This window comes from Syngnathus floridae, chromosome 9, assembly GCF_059516105.1.
Source record: "Syngnathus floridae isolate MCC-2025c chromosome 9, RoL_Sflo_1.0, whole genome shotgun sequence".
Lineage (NCBI taxonomy): Eukaryota > Metazoa > Chordata > Actinopteri > Syngnathiformes > Syngnathidae > Syngnathus > Syngnathus floridae.
Genome location: NC_142421.1, coordinates 13,348,276 through 13,364,228, shown reverse-complemented (window position 1 = coordinate 13,364,228; position 15,953 = coordinate 13,348,276). Strand labels below are relative to the sequence as shown.

Sequence of the window (15,953 nt, the reverse complement as noted above, 5' to 3'; positions counted from 1 at the left end):
CACAAATCCAAACGGGGATAAAGCTGGAAGAAAGAGCGGATGGAGGGAAGAAGGGCATCCTTGACCGACACCCGCTACTGCCAAAACCACTTTAATTTATTATAAGGTGAGAGGGTAAAAAGCGCCTTTTTTGAGGAGCCTGGTGTCCAGAGTGGAGACGAAGCCACCCGCAAGAGGACGTGAGCTCTAGGTGAGGAGTGCTGCGGACACCATGTCCCCGAGGAGCCGGTTGAGAGCGCCCACCTTCTCCTCCAGCACCATGTTGTCCTTCTGAGCCTTTTGATGGCGCCGCTCTGTGAGCTGCAGCGTTGTCATCAGCTGCGAGTTTTCCAAGTAGAGCTCCTTCAACATCTGGCTCGACTTGACGTTCTTGGCCACCTGTGGGCGAGAGCACCGCTGAGATACAAGCTCCTTGGGATCTCGGCCAGGCGTGGGCTTGTCATCAAATGCAGCCAACTGTGCTTTCCACAATCTCGACAGTTGATGCCAATCTGAATGTGAAGGTGTTTGCTCCAATTTCTGCCCTTTTCTTCGGCCAATTTGACACTCAACAGAACGCGTCCATCAATCGGGTTTTGTGGAAGGCCAAACTTACGGCACCCTGAGGGTTTACCCGCGAGGGCAGGCCACCAGCTTTTTTATCAAGGCTTGTTCCTCTTGATGCACATGGGCCGCTTGTGCTGCTGACCTGCTGTTGGAGTTGCTGGACCTTCTTGTGCAGAATGGCACGAGAAGCCTTCAGCTTGACTTCCAGCTCCCGCGTGCTTTGCCGCACGGCCGCCAGCGCCTTCTCATGCTGCTCCTGCATGCAACGCAAGTTCTCATTAGCACCAAGTTAACAGTCGGAGCATTTGAGTGAGTGGTCAGCTCACCTCCTTGAGGCTGACGTGCACGGCGCTCTGGCGATCACAGAGCTGTAGCTCCTCCTCCAGCCGCCGACTCCGCATCTGCTCCTCCTGCAGCCGAGCCAGCAGCCACGTCACCCTCTCCCTGAGCTCTCCCCCTTCCTGCTGCACCATACCGAATGCTGCTTGGGCCTGCGCGAGGAGGAGAAATTACCACAAGATCCGTGAGTGCGACGATGACCAACGTTGTCCGACCTCCCCCTCGGCCTGCATCCTGGTCGTGTGCATGTGTGCCACTTGTGTGCTCAGCATCTGTTGTTCCTCCAGCAGCTGCTGCACCTGAACACACACACGTGCGCATTCGGCACACATACACACACATCTGCATTCAGCACGCATGAGTGCACACTCCAACCTGCTCAAGCAGCTGCCAGTTGTGCTCGTCTTGCCGCTCGTTGTCCTTCATCAACTTTCTGTTGGACTCCGCCTCCTGCACCTGCCGTCATACCAAACAAAGATGTTCAGCAGCCAGTCACGTGGCGGTGCAAGTTTCAGCCATCCCCACCATCCTGTGGGAATCGCTCAGCATCCTGTGCAGGTCAGACACTTCTTGGGTGTGGCCGAGCTCCTCTGCGACTCTGCAACGCTCCCCCTGCAATGTGAAACCGCTCAAGGCGTCATGCGCTTTTCTTACGTGTCACATGAGTTACCTTCTTGTCGCCAAGTGCGTCGTCTCTCCGGAGCTCTGCCTTCATCATTTGCCTGTCATCCGCCTCCATCTCTCCCAGCTGAGGTGCCGAGAATCATATGATTGTACGAGCGTGGGCCTTCGCATCCCCACCAAAAAATGTTGTATGGTGCCACAAGCCTCTCCCCTCGATAAGAGACACCATTATCGCACAGTGGTGCCCCCTTATACATTTCTTTTTTTCAAATTAAAAAAAAAAAATGTGGGAAGGGGGACTTTGACTATAAGTAGAATGAAAAGAATTTGACACATTGTGCATTATGATTTTGTGCTGCTATCCAATTTGTGCTGCTTCAGGTGCATCCACCTTGGTCAACGGCAGTCATGCAGAAGCCGCTGAAGAATCGACTTCTACTCCAGACTCAGCAAGATGCTGTCATACAAGCTAATTTTCATAGCTCTGAAAGCATGTAGGCCCGTGTGTATAATGCAAATTAGCTGTCTACATCAGAGGTCCCCAACCACCGGGCTGCGGACTGGCACCGGGTCGCCAAGCCGCACAGGGGAAAAAAAAAAAATGTGTCGACGATCAATCAATTCAGGTAAACACGTTCGTCCCGGTCACGTGAGATGTTTCCCCAGTCGAGCCTACAAAGCTAGCAAAAATGAGTAAGAATTTATTTATTTAGGAAAAATATAAAAAAATTGGTGATTCTCTCCCAATTACATCCGTCGGTTCAGGTCAAGATGCATGTCACCTTAGTCGAGCCCGCGAAGCAAGCAAAAATGAGCAAGAAACAGATGTTTGGAAAGCTTCTTCAGAAAGGGGAAAAAAGCCCAACGAGGAGACAGAAGAAGAGGCTACGACTTCTATGAAAATGAAAGCTGCATTTAAAAGAACGTTTCTGGAGTTCTACTTAAAATATGGATTATCGCCACAGGTGACTGACGCGCTAAGCCCACTCTGCATGAAATGTGGCAATAGGCTAGCTAACGAGGCAATGAAGCCTTCAAAACTGCTTTGGCATATGGAGACCAAGCATCCACTTCGGGGGTCATTGTGTCCGATTACGCCTAGATGGGACCGGCTCGTTTCTGAGAAACAAGCTCAGTGCTCCCACTAATTCAACGTAATGGTGAGTTTTATAAATAACATCGAATAAATCATAATAAATAAAAATATATCGTTTATACTTGTTTTTATGCTAGTTGTATTCATTTCATCGTATTTATATACTTATTATAAATGCATTATTTATTTATATGAATGTATTATTTCTTTATATAAAGGCCAGTCCGCGAAAATATTTCTGAAACTTAACCGGTCCGTGGCACAAAAAAGGTTGGGGACCACTGGTCCACATGTGTTGCTCCACTGTTTGTGTTTGCTAAGAATGCTAAGCGTTGGCATGTTAATGGCATTGTTCCATTATATGTTGCCTTAACATGCTCCTCTGGGAATGGCGACAAGCAGTTTGAAGCTCCTTTTGGAGGTAATGTTGGCAGTCTGCTACTTATTTTTAGGACTAAGTCAGTTGAGTGCCACAATACAGCACTCTTCTCTCAAGTTGACTTGCAGTACGCGAAGCTAGCCCAGCCGTAGCGCTATGGCAAATTTGGCTGACCTTGCGCCTGCAGCCGCGAAGCTCCTCCTCCAACCGCAGCCTCTGCTCCCACTGAAGCTCTGCCTCTTCCTGCAGTTGCCGCACCTGAGGGCGATGCACGGCTTTAACTTTGAGAATCCAGAGTGTCCTGTTCTCGCCTTGACCTCCTGCTCTTGCCGGCACTCTCACAGACGCACGCTCAGCTCTGCGTTAGCGGCACTCAGTTGGGCGTTCCTGCCGCTCAGACTGATCGCTTCCTGTCAGTACACCGCCGTCTGACAGGCAGCCCCCCCGAGTCAGTCGTCATGGTGTGTCACATGTCATTGTGGCATGTTCTCACCTCCTGGCGTAGCCTCTCCACTTCCTGTCTGCTGCTCTCACCATGCTGCTCAAGCTCCTCCAACTTGCTCCTGGAAGAACCCAGGCCAAGAGCCCATTAGCAGAGAAACAAGCAAACCAAAGACAACGTGTGACAGGTCAGCTGTCACTGGCCTCTTGTTGGTGACCTCGTAATTAAGCTTGTCAACTTCCTGCCGCAGGAGACAGAGATGCTCCTGCAGGGCGGCACTGTCGGACTGCGCTTCATCCAGATGGTTCCTGCAGGCAGCCAGGCAAGCACACCTTTGTGAACAGACGTAAAACGCAGCTGCCCGTGCAGCTGCCCGTGCCAGTGATTGGATTTGTGATGATGGTCTTAGGTGCATGGTGGGACGGGATTGAAGTGATCACATGATCATAGATGTCTGTGGGAGCGTTGTAATGCTCCAGAAACCTCGAAGGAGCTTTGCGCTCCCGCTCCAGGAGTAGTGGGACCACAAGTTGTCAATTCATCTTGTGCTTGTCCAAGTCTTTGACATGTTTGGTGTCCCGGCCGGTCAGGTTTCTTCCATCTCAATCTGAGCCGTGAGCCATGAGCTGGTTCACCAGGGTCATGTGCCTCTCCAGGCTTAAGCGGACCAGCTCCTTCTTCCCCAGCTCCAGGCTCCCGCTTCAGAGCGTTCAGAGGAACTCCACGCAGCGCGAGCCGGCCTGATCGGCTGTTGGAGCGCTTTCTCCAGCTGAACCTGCAGGCCTGTGCCTCCTGCTGCACGGGGCTCCCCTCCTCCCTTGGGAGCTCCTCCACCTCCAGCCTCTTCTTTTCTTCCTGGAGCTCTTTCTGCTCCTCCAGCCTTCTCTTCCTCAGCTGAATAGGTTTTCCCTCCTCCATCTGCTTTGCCTGCCGTTCCATCCACGTCTTTTGCCGGCAGAGCAGCTGGTGCAACAGGCGGTGGGCGCTGACTTTTGCTGTTATGCAGCTTCATCGGCACAAGCTTCAGCGCCAACTCCTTGCTCACAACACCATGAGGCAGTGACCTTCGCCCAAAACAGGAAGGCCCCAAAACAAAGACAGCAAAGCAAGCAAGCAAAACACGAAACTCAAACGAGCAAGACACAGAAATGTCAAGAACTCAACGCTCAATCAAAAAGCGACAACATAGAAAAAGACGGCAAAACAATGACATCACTGCCCACCTGACCATCATGACTTCTTGGTCCATCTTGAGGTTAAGCTCTGCCTCCAGCTGGTCCTTCTCAGCGCTCAGCCTCAGAACCAGGTTTCTGATCTCTCTGACAAAGTTCTGCTCCGAGTCAGCTCGCTGCCGTTGCATCCTGAGAAGTCGCCCGAAGTCACCTCCAAGAATGCTGCGGCCACTGCCAGTCTCGCTCACCTACGCTCTTGCTCGAAAGACCACACGCTGTGCTGGAGCTGATTGTGAACTTTGTCCAACGCCTCCTTCAGAATTGTGACCTGATGCTCCGCCTTTGCCTTCTGATCCTCAAGCTTGCTGATCTCCAGCTGGAAGGTCATAAGGCAGGACATGACATCATACAATGTAGCTGGCAGGTGAGGCGTCCCAGGGCAGGTGAGCACTTCACCTTGAAGGCCTGAGCGATGTCTTTGCGTTCCACTTCCATGCTCTGTCTCATCCTGTCCAGACTGCGCTCGTAGTAGTTGACCTGAGGACAGGTGGAGAGGAAGAGCGGTCGACGCAGAGCTCCAGCGTGAATACACCCCGGTCGTTTGTCCACCTGTGTCTCCATCTGGATGTTGAGCTGCTGGATCTCCTGCTGTTTGCTCTTCAGCTTCTCCACCGCAAATTCCGTCTTGATGCTGACGGCCGCCGCTGTCGATCAAGTCGCCAAAGGTCAAGCGCCATATACGGGATGGCAGTGCTGAATTTGGCTTTCCACGCATGCAACTACAAAGGACAGATTGGCTCTTGGAGGAGAACATGGGGAGAACTCACTTGTGTCATCCGGGTAGACTGTGGCACGACGAGGAGGAGATGAGCGGCGCTTCATGTCACGATGGTCTGAAAAGGACAAAAGGCCCGAAAGCTGTTCATCAGACTTGGTCCTCAACACGAGCCACACCAGAGTCTCTGCAACCGGGATGCTCACTCACTGGTGCCAGTGTGTGTGCATGCAGGAATTGAATGCCACGCAAGTTCAAAGTCAAAGTCAAAGTCAAAGTCAGCTTTATTGTCAATTTCTCCACATGCCAAGGACACACAAAGAAACCGAAATTTCGTTCCCCCCTATCCCACGGTGACAAGACATGGCTCACAACAGACAAACAAGTAAACAAGTATAACAAAAGCGTGCTGAATAAATAATGAATAAATAACACAACAATAAATAAATAAATAAATAAGAGGAGCAGGAAAAAAAAAGGAGCAAGTGCGCGTACAGCAGACATTCCCGAAAATAGCGCAACAGTGCCGCACGCTACGCAGAAGGGGGTAGCGAGTTCAGGGCCCTAACAGCCTGGAGAAAGAAGCTGTTGGCGAGTCTGGTGGTGCGGGAGCGCAGGCTCCTGTACCTCTTCCCAGAGGGCAGAAGGTCAAACAAAGAGTGAGCCGGGTGACTCACATCTCTGGCAATCGAGGTTGCCTTGCGGGCGAGATGGGAGGTGTAAATGTCCTTCAGGGAGGGGAGCGGAGCACCAATAATCTTACCAGCCGTATTCACTATGCGCTGCAGGGCCTTCAAGTTCTGTTCAGTGCAGTTACCACCCCAGACAGCGATGCAACTGGTGAGGACGCTCTCAATGGTGCCACGGTAGAATGTAGACAGGACTGCCTGAGGAGCACATGCACGCCTGAGCTTGTATTCAAGATGGCGGCGCGTGCACACGCAGCGGCCACTCTCTGTCCCGTCAGTACGGTGATTTGTTCGTCTAATGAGTGTTCGTCCGACAGTCTTGTGTGTTCGTCTCGTCCGTGCTACAAGTACAGCAGGCAGGTCCTGCTTGACATCGGCAGAAGTGGGTTTTGCGGCGTTCTGGACTTTGAAGCGTCGACATTAAAGGCGTTCGGACTTTGGAAGTTGGGGTGGCCAACATGACAAAATAATGAAGAGGGTGCTTTGATTGTCCGCTTCAAATTGTGGACCTAGAAAACCAGCCCCTGAGAATCTGGACCCCCAAGCGATGCGTTTCAACGGTTCTTTGTCTTTATCCTGTGGTGTTGAAGCGACGACTAAACTAACAAGCTCTTGTTTGTCCACCTCGCTCTCATCCAACAAAGTCGTTCAGTCAGTGGCCAGTGGCGAAGTACATCCACATCCAGGTGTAGCCATTCTCAGCTGACAGAAAATCACCCAGTTGTCCCCCATGTCTACACCTTGATTCAGGCATACAGACAGGAAGTGACCTCACCAGAGTCGGACTCGCCACTGCTCGATGGAGCTTCAGAGCGGCCCACCTTCACCCACTTTCTGCGGCTCTTCTCGTGACTCCTATGCGACTCCAACTCGGAGCTCAGCTCGTCGTTTTGGTCCCGCAGCTCCTGAAGGCAGGTGCAAAAAAGACTGTCATCAGCGCGGGTGCATTGGTCGCACGGCAGGGTAATAAATTAAAGCCTCACTCTGCAGCGGCGCTCACAGTCTTCCAGAAGTTTGGCCTGTCTGTCTTCAGGGTCCGAGCTGCCCGACTGCCAATCGAAGGGAGAGCAGATGAGAGCTCCTCCTCATGCATCTTTAATGAGCAGTCACCCGACACAGCGTGTACGAGACGAACAAATGAGAGCATCTCGCCCTTCCCGATTTGAAGCGGCAGCGGCGGCACCGCACACTCAGGTGCCAAATGTTTTTGCGGCGCTTGCGTCACCTTGAGCTGCAGCAGCTGCTTTAAGTCGGCGCACAGATGCCGGGCGCGGTTTTCTGCCTCACTCAACCTGCGCGTCACATCCGCAACCTCCTCCTCCAAGTGAGCCTTCTCCTGAACCAAAACATCACAACAACAATCATCGCCTTCCAGGCAACAAGGGACCCAAACGCGCTCAACAAGAGCGCCAGTGCTCAGCCCAACCTCCTTTTTTTTCTCACCAACGTATGGCACAGTCAAGTCCTGAAAATGACAAACTAAAGAAAGGGGGAAAATGCTTTGAGAAAGTGCAAATAAGCAAAATGTCTAACACGTCAGGTGTTGGTGTGCCTTTAAGGGGCATTGCGTAGTGAAGCCCAGCTCCCACACCTTTGTTTCAGTGTGCGCGTCTTGGCATGCGAATATTGTCTATAGTTACTGGTGCGCATAGTTGCTGGGACACCAGTGTGGGTATAAAATGAGATGGGCGGGGCCAATGGCCGACGCACCTGCGCGGCAGCGGCCAGCTCCTCCCTTTGCTCCGCCTCCCGCACCCCGAACACAATCAGTTGCTCTCGCAGTTCTTGCCGTTCCTGTTCCAGCTGCTGCACGGCGGCATCGCTCTCCTGCTCCGATTGGCTGCGCTGTTCCGCCAGACGCTCCCGGAAGTCCCGCTCCAGCTCTCTGCCAATCATAGAGCAGCGTCAAGCCAAACTACGGCTAGGCAGAGAGGGAGGGTTATTTTTGCCATATGCCTTTTAATTTGTTTCTTTTCTGTCTGCGGCAAAAACATGGCCAGTGCCAAACGCTAGCTTTACACAGACACCTTCTCGAGTTGTCGGCCATGAGTGGGCTCACAAAGTGCAGTGGGCAAAAGCATCTGTCCTAATGGACAGCCAGTGTGTGGCATATTCTGGCTTGTTCCCAGCACTCTTGTTGACTAAATAAAAGCACGAGCCTCTCCAAAATGAATTTTTCTGCATGCCAGCCACCTTCTGAGCCCCCTCCCCACCAGTCACCTGATCCTGGTCCGGCTGAGCGCCTCCATGCCGGCAAGCCGCTCGTCCGCCTCGCACAGCAGCCGCAGGTTCACACACTCTGCCCGCTCCAGGTCAGCCCTGGCCTTGTCGCGCTCGCCGCTCGCCTGATCCCAGCACGCCCTGAGAACGCATGGTGTTGCCGTCACCTCTGCGCGAGTTGAGACCGGGACGAGGCGGCTCAACTGACCGCAGGTGCTGGAGTTCATCCTTGTAGCAGATGAGCGCTACCTGGTGGATTCTGTCACCGCTGCCCCGGAGTTCATTGTCCAGGGCCAACGTCAGCTCCCGCAAACTCACGCACTCCTCCGCAGGGAAGTCCAGCGTCTGCACAAACACATGCACGACACCGCTGACCTTCTCCAAGCAAAGTGGAGACTTGCACCTTTGCCACCTTCAACTTGCCGACCATCCGGATTAACGAATTGCTGTCTAGGAATGAGGCTCCAGGTATGCCTTCCCTGAACTTTGAGTTGAATTTGTTCCGGGCCCATGTATCCTTCGCCACCAAATTTTACCAAATGTAAAATGGCGTTAATTCAATAAAAGATGCAGAATTCAACGGATCGAGCATCATTGTCACGCTGCCATTCAATTTGCTGCTACTGTTACCACCTTGGCCACTGGATAGCAGTGTAGTATCGACAAACAAACGACGAATAAACCCCTGTCTGTCTCCTACTGACTGATAGATCGAGTCACTTCTCACAGAGAAGCACATGATATATAAATATTATGTCATCTCTCTTTTTGTGGTGTTCCACCAGAAGAAAAAAAATGTCGACCATTGATGCCGGCAAGGTTGGCAAACCAAAAGCATTTTCCATTCGCTAACATCCAGCTAGCAGGCTGCTCTCCAAGGCAACGTACTTGGCTTCTTTGGACGACCCAAGTTTGTTTTGCCAACTTAACGGCTCAAATTGTTTGCTGCTTTGTGTCGAATAGCTCGACCTCCACCCACACAGCGGTCGGATCTCAAGTGTGCACGTGCAATTCAAGGCAATGCGTGTGGAAGAAAGGTGACCGACCTGCAGGATGTCCCGAGCATCGCAGACGCCCTCGTCACGCCAGAGGGCGACCACTCTCTCAGGGCAGGCGCGTCCCGAGCCATCGTCCAGCCGGCTGAGGACTCGGGGACCTGGCCAGGCTGTCAACAGCGTCCCATTCTCCGACAGCGACCCTTTCTCCGGCGCCAGCGGCGTCTGCATGCCCAACCGACACGGCGGTTAGACAACGCCAGAGAAGCACGTGAGGGCAGATTAAGAACGGGCCCGCCTGAAGTCACGCGACCCGGATTAAGGTTGTCTGACGACCTGAGTGGAGGAGCTTCCAGTCCCGCTGGCCCACCTTGGGAAAGCGCGGCCCGCTGTGGCGCTCACGCTCATTTGAGCGACCACCTGCCGAGCCTGTGTACCTGGCCGGGCTGCCCCGCCCGCCCCCTAACAACCGGCTCCGCCCACCCCCTAACGGCCAGGCTGACTGCCAGCTGGGGCCCTGGCATCCGATTGGACGGTTTTCAAGTGCACCTTGGAAACTTTGCCCATCGTATTTCCGTCACCACCCCGCAATCAATGTGATCTCAAGGCTGACTTTTTGGTGGTGGACTTTGCTTGACCTGCACCAGCTAATTCCGGTTGCCTAGTGATCCATGTGGCGCCGTCTCTTGTCACAGTGCAGAACTGTTTGCACAACAAGAGCTTTGACCTGGATGGGTCGAGTAGCCCAATTTGTGCCTGTATCTGTCTATCTTTGTTTGTTGTGCCTTCCTTCATCACATAGTGTTTGGCTTCAAAGAGGCTTCACAGCAGAAGCAGTAACAAATTGAGTCCTGACGCAGTGTTAACGTGACGCGAGCAAGAGAAAGCGTCTGACCCTGTGTGGCGTAGAGCAGCAGACGGGGGCAGAGCCACACAGAAGCTTCTTGAAGGGTGCAAATGAGACCTGGTCCAACATGCCGTGCTCCTGCGTGGTCAGAGGTTAGCATAGCATTAGTCAAGAACGGGAAGGCGTTCCCACGTCTGCTGGTGGTTGTGTGTCACGAAGCAAGAAAGAAAGGTAGCTTCACAAATTCATGAACAATCCAAAGGACTCGCGCCATCTTTTCTTGGGATTGGTACAAGCGAGTTGTCGAGAGCGAGTGCTGGGACAGATCTCGCAAGGGCAAGGTTGGATTGGGAGCAAGGCAAAATTTGGCCGGCCTTCCCTGCTGTCACTCAAAAGTGTGCGCAAAAGCTTCCACAGGCCCAAGCGTCCGATCCCCGCTTGTCAACAGCAAGTCCGCAAGAGCCACTATCCCGGCTGTTTTTGAGGCGTCCCTACACCTGCACACCAGATTCCAAAAGGAATCTTTGCGAAAGCCTGATAACGAGCCTGATGATTTGAATCAGATGTGTTGCAGTTGGCTTTTATCTGAAACAGGCGGGATGTGTGTGCATCATCATGATAGCACCTCACCTCCACAATGTCTAGAGAGGCAGCTCGGCGTATCTTGGGCCCGCCGACCTTCGTCGGCGACGAGAGGGCAGAATCGGGGGTGGGCGGCGGCATGTCGTCCGACGGTGGCAATTGTGGCGACGATGGCGACAGTGGCAACAGCATCACGTCAGGACGCGAGCGGCGTCCGTAACGTTTTTCGCCCTTGACAAACTTTGGTTTCTCTTGGTCGGCAACAACTGCACGCACGCACGCACGCACACAGAAGGTCAACAAGGCCACCAGGCATCAGGGCTCCTCACCTGGCCGCAGGCAGCTGCTGTCGTCATCCAACGTCAAGTCCTGCGAGCGAGCTAAAACCTCCACAAAGTTCTCTTTGAAGGCCTCAAAGTCCACCTGAGGGCCAAAGACTCAAGTGAGTCGTGGCGGGACAGCATAAACATTCTGACCGTACATTCAACCTGGAGATATTGTCCAATTGCTGATGAAAGCAAAGCGGCCGTCTTTACGCCTTTTTTCATTGCCAACATGGCAACCTTCGTCTTTGGGACAGATTCCTGGGCTTCTCTCCCTCCGTGCAGTTGAGTGCCTCTCTATTGTTGAACGTTTGAAATGGGATTTATTTCACCCGGAGCAGCCACACTTAATCAACGCCTAATCAATGATGGAGTGTGGATGAAGGCTTTTCAAAGCTTGCCTTGAAACTCGCTTGTGTTTGAGGACTATCTGACTGCTCTCCTTTACGTTCATGGGATCTCCAGGGAATGAAGGTCTTTGTGGTGCATTAGTACGCTTCACCTGATTTGGTGATGCCAGGTTGTCGGGTCGCCACACCGCCGAACGGGGAGGCGATGTGCTAACCGGTGCCGCCGCCCTGTTTTAAGATTTCTGGCGAATGTTACCAACCAAAGTGGTTCAATTTGGAATTACAGTGGGGGAAATACCGTATTTGCCGGTGTATTGGTCGACCTTTTTCAATCCAAAATCGACCGAAAAAAATCGACCTCGACTTATACACCGAGTCATAAAATTTAACTTCGTATTCATCGCTTCAAATGTGATGGTAACCAAGGCCGTTTCTCATGCATCTCATTGTGCGTTGCACTTAGAAAATTTGAACCGGGCGGCGTGCGCGAGTGCGCGGCCCGCTGGAAGTCGAATGAGGCGCCGCCACCACCTCCGCGGTGCTTATAAACAGCCGATCCGTTCGGCGGGGGCTATTTTCGGCCACTTGGCTCGTGCGCACGGCCTCCCGGATGTGCCGGGCGGGTGCGCGAGCTCGCCGGCCGCTGGAAGTCGAATGAGACGCCGCGACCACCTCAGCGGTGCTTATAAACAGCCGATCCGCTCGGCGGGGGCTATTTTCGGCCACTTGGCTCGTGCGCACGGCCTCCCGGATGTGCCGGGCGGGAGCGCGAGCTCGCCGGCCGCTGGAAGTCCAATGAGGCGCCGCGATCTCCTCCGCGGTGCTTATAAAGTGCCGATCCGCTCGGCTTGGAGCTATTTCCGGCCTCCCGTTGGTGCCGGGTGGCGTGCGCGAGCTCGCCGGCCGCGATTTCCTCCGCGGTGCTTATAAACAGCCGCATGCGCACGGCCTCCCGGAATTTGAACACATTTCGTCAATAAATTTCGCATATTGAATTTTGAAGTTTAATATAATGTAACAATTGAGCTCGACTTATACAAAGGATATATCATAAAATCGTAAATTTCCGTCGAATTTTAGGGGGTCGACTTATACACCGAGTCGACCTGTACACCGGCAAATACGGTAAGTATTTGACCCCTTGCTGATTTTGCAGGTTTGCCCACTTACAAAGAATGCAACGATCTACTATTTTAATCATATGTACATTCTAACAGTCTTTGGAAAAAAATCTTTGGAGGGAGCTTAAAATTCGAGTTGCCAGGTGACAACCTCAGAACCTGAATGATTTGGAGGCTGTCTGCAGGGAGGAGTGGGCCAACATCCCTGCCGAAATGTGCACAAAGCTTGTCACCAACTATAAAAACCGTTTGACATCTGTGCTGGCCAATAATGGCTTTTCTACAAAATATTAACATGCTGTTTGTCCAGGGGTTCAAATACTTGTTTTTCCTCATCAGACGGTTATCAATTTTTATAAATTCATATGATGTGAATTTCTGGAATTTTCTTTGGGATTCTGTCTCTCACTGTTAGAATGTACATATGATTAAAATAGTAGATTGTTGCATTCTTTGTAAAGGGGCAAACCTGCAAAATCAGCAAGGGGTCAAATACTTATTTCCCCCACTGTATGTTGTGTTTTTGAAGCAAGGGATGAAGAAAAAAAGGATTGACGGACGAATGGCACGATGCGGGCCCACACGTGTGGCGTAAACTCACCCTGGTGCAGGCTCCTCCTCGTCCTCCCAGCAACGAGTCAAGCAGGAGCGGCAGGTGGGCGTCCAGATGAAACTTCCTGCACAGCGCCGTCACTTCCTGCTTGCCCAGGAAGCCCGAGGATGCCGTGTCGAAGCTGTCAAACTCCGCCTTGAGCTGGGCGACGTAGACACTTGGCTCTGCCTCCTCCATACTGCCGCATCCGGCTGGCGAGAAATGAGAGCCCGAAGTGCAAGGCCACTGTCTGTCATCCGCTGCTCTTCTTTCTTCATTTTGTTTCGTTTTTCTTGCCGCTCACCGTGTTTGCGTCTGAAAGATTCTCGAACCCCTTCGCTAACACCCGAAACACCGACTCAAGTGCCACCGGCGCAGCACCAACTTGAAAACAAGACCAAACATCTCAGCTGTCTTATTCAAGATCTGATCAACATTCATGATACGTTTTGTTACAAAAAACAACGGGGAAATTAGGGAAACTCCGAGAAAACTAATCTGAGAGAAAAAACACCAGGAAAAAAAAATCGCGGGTGCCGTATGGCAGGGTAAAGTGAAAGGACAGAGCTTTATTTATAGCTAACTGTATCGCAAATGGACGGTTGTCAGTGATGCGCGCGCGTGTACGTGAGAATGAGAGAGGTGGGGTGTCTGGGGGCTGATAGGCTCCATGGTAACAAGCAGCACGCGGCGGGAACAACAACAACAAAAACTATAAAAAAGGGGGGGGGGGGAGTTATTGTGTTTTTAAAAAACAACGAAAAAAGACTAGAGAATGTACACACTGCTGTTGCTCACTCTTCAGATGGAACCGAGTTGAAATGTCGCCCTCCACGGAATTCCAACCACGACGAATTCGCTTTGGTGAGTTAGTAACGACTTGGTTAACGCGCTCGTTAATTAGTGGGCTGGTGCGTCTTACCGAAGTCAAGTCGACTTGTTTTTCATCCTTTAGTTTCATGCAGTTTTCCCGTCTTTTTTCTTGAGCCGTTCACGCGGTTGTTGTACTTCTGGTTTATTTTCAAAACAAAGCTCGAAGGGTCTTTATCTTTATGTTAGCCTTTTATTCTGAATCAACTTTCGACACTGGACTTGAAACCCACGCGGGAGCTACACGACGAACCCAGAATGACGAGTTTTTTTTTCGTGGGGGGGCACACTCGGCTTGACAGTAGGTGGGGGACACCCTGAACTGGTTGCCAGCCGGGCACACAGAGACGAACAACCATTCGCACTTGCAATCCAATTTATGGGCAGTTTGGAGTGCTCAATCGCCCTAACAGGCATGTTTTTGGGATGTGGGAGAAAATCAGAGCGCCCAGAGAAAACCCAGGCAGGCACGGGGAGAACTAAAACAAACTCCAGCCAAATCGGCCACTACAGGTTAATTAAAGGCCATATCATAGAAATGTGTCTTTAAACGTGTCTTAAATGTTTCTACTGAGGTAGCAGTTCTAATATCCATTGGTAGGGCATCCCAAAGCTCTGGAGCCCGAATAGGTAATGCTCTACTCAAACTCATGGCCCGCGTGCCAATTGCGGCCCTCGGGACAATATTTTGCGGCCCCCTGCGTGACATCTAAGCTGTGTGTTAGTGCGGCCCGCGCATTTCTTTTCGCACATGCCGTTTTACTTTTTTTTGACACGTATGGGCTCCCGTAGCTCAGGCTCGTGACAACTGGGCGAATTAGCAATTGGCTAATTGGCGAAATAGCACTTTGACATGTTTGAATGAGCGAGTGGAGGGAAATATCTTGTCACTGTCACCTAGTGCTGTACATTGTTTGTCAGCCCCCGTCATGTCTGTTTCAAAAACCTGCCGTGAAGAGAAAAGTTGCGGATGAGCACAGGCAATTTCAGGAGAAGTGGGAGGCGGAATATTTTTTTGTTGAGCACAGGAACGTCGCAACCTATCTAAAATGCATGGGTAAAGTTGCTGTGAACAAAGAGTTTAACATCAGACGTCATTACTCAACTAAACATGCTGAGGAGTATGAAAAATACCTGGGAGATGAGCGAGAGGATCGGGTCGCCAAACTTAAATCATCTCTACTGAGGCAACAAGTTTTTTTCAAAAAAACAAGCAAAGAGAACGAAGCGGCTGTGAAAGCTAGCTTTGTTGTGAGTGAAATGATAGCAAAAGCTGGAAAGCCCTTCAAAGACGGCGAGTTTGTGAAACAGTGCATGATCCAGGCTGCAAGTATTGTCTGCCTGGCAAAAAAGGAGCTGTTTGATAACATCTAAGAAGTCTCTGGCAGCAAGGAGTAGGAGGAAGTAGAAATGAAGCCTATGTTCTGAAGAACTGTTCCTGTTCTTCATGTTCTGCATGTTCTGACTGTTAATTTGTTCAAATTGAGAAAATTGGATCAGTTGACCTTTTTTATGGATTACTTTTGTGGATTATGATTTGATGCAGCCCAGCCTCATCCAGACTCTACCTCCAGCGGCCCCCAGGTAAATTGAGTTTGAGACCCCTGCTCTAGACCCTGCAGACATTTTCTTGGCCCTCAGTGTCACTAAAAGACTAGCGTTTTGCGAACGAAGCTTGCGAGACGGAATATAAGGAACAACTAGGTCGACGAGATATGAAGGCGCTAAGCCATGCAATGATTTATAGGTTAATAGAAGAGCGTTTGGTCAAATATTACCCCGAGATTAATTACAGTATCGCTCTGAGTGTACAGTACACTATAACTATAGATAACTGTACAGTGTACTGTACAGTTATCTATAGTTATAGTGGTTTCCTTAAATAAGTGTTGATAATGAGCTGGACCAATTATCAACATCTCAGTTTTATCTGGGTTAAGACGAAGGAAGTTGAGAGACATCCATTGCTTGACCTCCGCAAGGCACGCCTC

At 51.4% G+C, this 15,953-nt stretch overlaps 2 protein-coding genes across 16 annotated transcripts in view; one reads left to right on the top strand and one right to left on the bottom strand.

The window, feature by feature from the left end:
* Positions 1-75: 75 nt before the first annotated feature.
* Positions 76-14,211, bottom strand: ninl (ninein-like). Of its 13 annotated transcripts, none has more exons than XM_088384687.1 (28): positions 13,891-14,210; positions 13,397-13,476; positions 13,102-13,304; positions 11,036-11,129; positions 10,755-10,972; positions 10,173-10,262; positions 9,329-9,502; positions 8,491-8,627; positions 8,283-8,423; positions 7,773-7,947; positions 7,288-7,398; positions 7,046-7,111; positions 6,838-6,967; positions 5,426-5,491; positions 5,208-5,302; positions 5,055-5,135; positions 4,847-4,974; positions 4,650-4,787; positions 3,630-3,734; positions 3,478-3,547; positions 3,159-3,242; positions 1,556-1,633; positions 1,411-1,497; positions 1,261-1,341; positions 1,101-1,184; positions 873-1,037; positions 596-802; positions 76-378 (listed from the first exon to the last, which is right to left on the bottom strand). In XM_088384687.1, the coding sequence occupies exons 3-28, from the start codon at positions 13,288-13,290 to the stop codon at positions 187-189; spliced, it is 3,186 nt and encodes a 1,061-aa protein (XP_088240813.1). In that variant the 5' UTR covers positions 13,291-13,304; positions 13,397-13,476; positions 13,891-14,210; the 3' UTR covers positions 76-186. The 13 variants fall into 13 exon arrangements, with proteins under 13 accessions (XP_088240813.1, XP_088240811.1, XP_088240816.1 ...); XM_088384685.1 differs by having other exon boundaries at positions 14,015-14,210; XM_088384690.1 differs by having other exon boundaries at positions 689-802; positions 14,015-14,208.
* Positions 13,805-15,953, top strand: part of psda (pleckstrin and Sec7 domain containing a) — a 34,689-nt gene continuing 32,540 nt past the window's right edge. Inside the window, exon 1 of one of the 3 annotated variants that reach the window (XM_088384683.1) lies at positions 13,805-13,956. The gene's annotated coding sequence lies outside the window, so the exon portion shown is untranslated. Of the gene's footprint in view, positions 15,547-15,953 lie in introns of all 3 variants that reach the window. The other 2 variants (XM_088384684.1, XM_088384682.1) reach the window with 2 other exon arrangements.